The following is a 5,172-nucleotide window of genomic DNA, read 5'->3' as shown; positions in this document are numbered from 1 at the left end:
CCGTTTCCGCTCCGCGCCCGCCCGCACCCACGAGCGGCCGGCCGGCACGCGCGCGGGGGGCGGGGCTTTGGCCGCCCGGGCCAATTGGAGCGGCGGCCGCGAGGCGGGCGCCCAATGGGCGGCGCGGGCGGCGGTGGCGGGCGCTGATATCGCGGCGGGGCGGCGGCGGCGGGCGCTGCGGCTCGGCTCGGCTCGGCTCGGCTCGGCTCGGCTCGGCTCGGCTCGGCCCGGCCCGGCCAGCGCTCACCCACAGCCGCGCACCGCACGGCCGCCCCGCCACGCAGCCAGCCCCCCGACGGCGCAGCGTCCCGGCTGTCGGGGAGCCTGTCAGCCCCAGGCACGGGGATCGGGAGTTCCTTGTCTCCGGCCGGTCTGGGGCAGCGGCGCCTTGCGAACTGCGGGGAGGTGGGGGCTGCCTGCTTCCTGCACCACCTGCCTTTGGTAAGTGCAGTGTGCAGGAGCAAGGACGGGGAGGTCGTGTGGGAGAGCAGGTGAGGGTCTGAAGATGCAGCTTCCGCAGAGAGCTCTAGGAGCTCATACTGCCCTTGGTTGCTGGAGCGGACAGCGGCGATGTGTGAAGTCCAGCTGTCCTCTGCCTGTCTCCCAAGTTTGAACGCAGCTGGCAGGGTTCTCGGGATCCTGTAATAAGCAGGACCCTGTGAAGACCTGACAGACTCGTAGCGCTGCAGCGCGGGGCATTGCCCTGGGACGGTTCCTCCCGCATCCTTCGCTGCAGGAGACGCGCTGCTGCCTGCGGCGGGCGATCACAGTTCCCCGCAAGCCGGGGCGGGAGGGAGGGGGTGAGGTGTCCATCGTGGCTAAACTGGGTCCCGCGTGGGTCGTGCGCAAGAGACCCGAGCTGACGGTAAGGGGGAAGACGACATCCCAGGCGGGCTCTGCCGTGACTTCCCGACGGGGGCGCATCTCGGCGGGGCTGCAGGCGGGCACCTCGGAAGCCGGGCGTCCTCTGGCTGCCGTTCCGCCGCGGGGGCGGGAGGCCTGACCCCTCTCTTGCAGCTGCGCCGCCGAGGAGCCATGGCTGAAGAACGCGCCGCCGCCGACTGGGAGATCGACGTGGAGAGCCTGGAAGGGGAGCCGGACGAGGCACCCGGCGCGCCGCGCGGCAGCACCGGCCCGGAGGAGGAAGAGGAGGAGGAGGAAGGCGAGGAGGCGGCGGCGGCGGCTCCGCGTCGGGGCGAACCGCGGAAGCTGAGCCGCACGCCCAAGTGCGCCCGGTGCCGCAACCACGGCGTGGTGTCGTGCCTGAAGGGACACAAGCGGTTCTGCCGCTGGCGCGACTGCCAGTGCGCCAATTGCCTGCTGGTGGTGGAGCGGCAGCGCGTCATGGCCGCCCAGGTGGCGCTCCGACGGCAACAGGCCACCGAGGTGAGGGGGGACGGGAGGCGGCGCGACACGGAGGGACGGGACGGGACGGGACGGGCGGCCCCGGTCTGACGGCGCCATTCGATCGGTCTCTTAGGACAAGAAGGGGCTGACGGGGAAGCAGGCAACTCTGGAGCGCAAAGCCGTCTACCAGAGGCACGTCCGAACGCCCAGCCTCTTGGCCAAGAGCATCCTGGAAGGTAAGAGCATCCCCTGCCCCTCCACGGCTGCCTTCAGCCCCGCAGCGGCGCTGGCAGCGGGGAAACTCCGCTTCGCCGCAGGAGGACCCACACCTCCCGCCCGAGGCGCGTCGGCTCGGGAACGCGCGTGAAACGCAGCGTCCTTTCCCGAAATAGGCATTAAAGCGCGGCCCGCTGCCAGCGCCGGGAGACGGAGGCTCCTGCCCTTCGAATCGATGTGGCAGAATTTCAGTTCCGTGCCCCCTCCGCCCAAAATAATGCCTGAAATGCTAGCAACGGTAGTTTGAAATTTGAGTGTTACTGTTACAAGCTGGCAGTCTTTTTACATGGCTGCCCAGCAGTGTTTTGCAGTGCAGGGTAATTTATTCGCGGGTATTTTTGTCAGCAAAGGAGTAAATTGATTCATTTTTCTTTTAATCTGAACGCCTAACGCAGCAGTACCGTTTGCAACATTATCAATAGTAAGAGCTGCATAATCGGGTGCTTAATTTTTTTACTGTCAAAAATATTAACTGTGGAAGAATGACATTTTAAATATTGGTATTTTAGTAAAAGGGTGTATTTCTTTCCCCATACCCTTTTGGGACTGTGCACGTATTTATTCCTATGTCTGCTTTAATTACTTTCCAAACCATATCCCTATAAATCATTGTACTTCTCAATTCAGGTTTTTTTTTTTTTTTCTGAAATAGAAAGCTCTTTTTTTTGCCTATGCAAGCTCTGTTAATATTTGGTCCTTTTAGAAACCTCTAATTTACATCTACAGTTCACTCTTCTGAAAACTCTTCTGTATTCTTTCCTCTAATTTATCTTAACTGTCTTTTTCTTTTCTCCTAGTTCTCCTTGGGATATTCTACCATCTCTAGCAGTGTGTACATAGTGATTCATCTTTAGAAAATAGAAAAGACACCAGCTGTAGATATAGGTATCTTCATTGGAAAAGGGGAAACCTTTTTGAGAGGAATGAGGGTGAAAACAGGTAAAATCCTGTTCTCCGGACTCCTGTAAATAGTTCCATTAAGTCAATGGAATTGCTTGTCTGGGTAGAGCAAACAGGATTGGACCTGTTATATTAAATTAAACCAAGAAGTTTGGTAATTGAATACACTGGACACTGAATTTCTATGTTTTATTGAAGTTCTAGTTCAGAAGAAATAAAATATTTGAATGCTTTGTATGTGTGTTAAAAGTGAATGGTTATCTCTCTCCTTAAGCCTCATGATGGAATATCAGTCATAATATACAGCGGGGCTTTGTCTTTTTTTTTTTTCCCCCCTCCCTCTTCGATCTGTTTGTTTGGAACTGCTTTTTAAAAAGTTACAAATCAGCTAGCTTTGAGGGATACTACACGTCAAAAAAGCAGGGCTTGCTTATCTACACCAAGGAACTGAATGTGCCTGATTGCTAAGCCTCTGTGTCATGGTGACTTCTGTAGGAGCTGATGGTGACCAGGGTCTGTGGCAAGTGCACAGTGCTTGGCGGGACTGGCTCATGGAGCTGTTGTACAAACACAGCTTTAATGTTTTTCTTAAGTGGCTTCATTGCTAATACTGCTTTGTTGTTTTAGGTTACCGTCCTATTCCAACAGACTCTTACCTGGGAGGGAATTCACCCTTGCCACCTCCTGTAAGTGACAGGATGAGAAAGAGACGGGCTTTTGCTGATAAAGAGTTGGAGAACATTATGCTAGAGAGAGAGTATAAAGAGAGAGAGATGATGGAAGCTACACAAGCAGCTGCCCTTTTTCTCCCTAACCGTATGGTGCGTGGAGCTGAATACAATTCATATAAAACAGCCTTCAACACTTCTCAAATTGATAATCCAAACAAGGAATTTTCCAATTTTTTACCAACCTGCCTTGATCTAACGATGCAGTATTCAGGACCTAGCAACATGGAACTAATTTCTTCGAATGTCAGTGTAGCTACTACCTACAGGCAGTATCCCCTGTCTTCTAGGTTCTTAGTGTGGCCAAAATGTGGCCCCATTAACGATGCTCTCCTCTACCAGCAATGCCTGTTAAATGCTACTGCTGTACAAGCTCTCAAACCCGGGGCAGGTTGGGATGCCAAGGTCTCACAAAGTCAGGACTGTCCAAACACTGAGCACGATATCATGCCTCCAAAACTGGAAAATTCATTTGTTCTGACTCACACACGAGACATTCAGCAGTCACGTAATGAGATACTGTGCCTTCACCAGGAAGCTCGTGAGAGGTCAGCTTTCTCTCCTCCAAAAAGGACTTTCTCCCAAATTTCTGATAAGGGTTCTCTGTCTCCTCAGGAACAGGCATTAAGCAAGATCAGCAAAAACAGTACCAAACCCGCTCCACCACTCAAGTACAGTGCATTTCAGACACTGTTCCATCAGACATTTCCTGACACTCCAACAGCAGAGTTAAGAATGTCATTTGTGAAGGAGACTTTTGAAGATGCTTCTAAGAAATACAGAGAGTGTGCTGTTAAAGAGAACCAAAAATACAAGTTTACTGCAGACAAATGTGCAAAAGACTTCTTTGGGGTCAAACAGGCCACAACAAAATTTTCAACAACCGAGCCACTGTCATTTTCAGTTGAATCCATCCTTAAACGACCTTCTTCTGCAGTTACTAATGTCTCTGAATGAATAAACTTCCAGAGTAGAGAGTTTCTAAGCTTTGCTTTCTGCAGAATTGCTCCTGCTTGCCTTATCTCTTAAAAGATTTTAAAAGAGGAATTTCTGCAATAAATGGTAATGCTTTCTTTTGTTTCAAAGTGATGTACATAACTATGCATGTTTTCTGAAAAACAAATCTAATTTTTTTAAATTGAAACTGCATGTGCAGACTGTAAAGTGTTGTTATTTTAAGCAGCACTTCAAACCATTCAATAAAATGAGTTTACTTACAAGCACAGACTGATCTCTCTCTTGTCTCTATCATCTTGCAGGCAAGTATGCCTTGCTTTCAAAATACAGTTTTTATTCTATCTGCCATTATAACTGTACTTACTATTTAAGTTGCTGGGGTAAGCAGTCATTTCTCCTTTGAACCTCCAGTAACTATGAGAAGAGGTAACAAGAGTGCATGTAGGCTAGTGTGAATTCACAAGAGTCTTTATTTACTTAAGTGAGGTTTGGATTAGATTCCATATGCCTTTCTTATTTTGAGGGGGGAGTGCATGCTAGCATAAAAGACTAGTCTATTCCACACCTCTATAAAAGCTTCTGTTGCTAAAGCAGGAGAGTTACTGGATTGGTTTTGAGGGGAATGGCTCTAGTGTGCTTTTGAATGAAAAGTCAGCATTTTTTGAAGTTCAATTTTTGAATAAAAAGTCTGCTTTTTAGAATGAGTTTTAAAAATTTTTTAAATTTTCAGTTCACTTTACTTTGAATTTCTACCCCCTTGAATACTTCCCTTCTGAGAACATTTCACTTTTGACCAGCAAGAGCCTGAGATTCTTGTTCTTTAGTAATTGAAATGACCTTCAGGCTATAAAAATGATGCACAGAACCATCACTGCTTATGAAAAATCAAATAATAATCTCTCAGTTTTTTAATATATGTCTGTATTTCCCATGTAGAAAATAAAGATAGAAATAAAAGAGAATG

The 5,172-nt window shown here is 49.9% G+C and overlaps 1 protein-coding gene across 3 annotated transcripts; it reads left to right on the top strand.

The window, feature by feature from the left end:
- The first annotated feature begins 259 nt into the window (after positions 1-259).
- DMRT2 (doublesex and mab-3 related transcription factor 2) lies at positions 260-4,438 on the top strand. 3 transcript variants are annotated; one of them, XM_048291793.1, is made up of 5 exons: positions 260-441; positions 1,018-1,386; positions 1,481-1,583; positions 3,151-3,209; positions 3,867-4,438. In XM_048291793.1, the coding sequence occupies exons 2-5, from the start codon at positions 1,036-1,038 to the stop codon at positions 4,206-4,208; spliced, it is 855 nt and encodes a 284-aa protein (XP_048147750.1). In that variant the 5' UTR covers positions 260-441; positions 1,018-1,035; the 3' UTR covers positions 4,209-4,438. The 3 variants fall into 3 exon arrangements, with proteins under 3 accessions (XP_048147750.1, XP_048147748.1, XP_048147749.1); XM_048291791.1 differs by lacking the exon at positions 3,867-4,438 and having other exon boundaries at positions 2,421-3,222; XM_048291792.1 differs by lacking the exons at positions 260-441; positions 1,018-1,386; positions 1,481-1,583 and adding an exon at positions 1,601-2,508 and having other exon boundaries at positions 3,151-4,438.
- Positions 4,439-5,172: the final 734 nt, after the last annotated feature.

This window comes from Corvus hawaiiensis, chromosome Z (assembly GCF_020740725.1).
Source record: "Corvus hawaiiensis isolate bCorHaw1 chromosome Z, bCorHaw1.pri.cur, whole genome shotgun sequence".
NCBI classification, from domain to species: domain Eukaryota; kingdom Metazoa; phylum Chordata; class Aves; order Passeriformes; family Corvidae; genus Corvus; species Corvus hawaiiensis.
The sequence above is the reverse complement of the archived record's forward strand: the minus strand, read 5'-3'. Positions and strand labels throughout refer to the sequence as shown.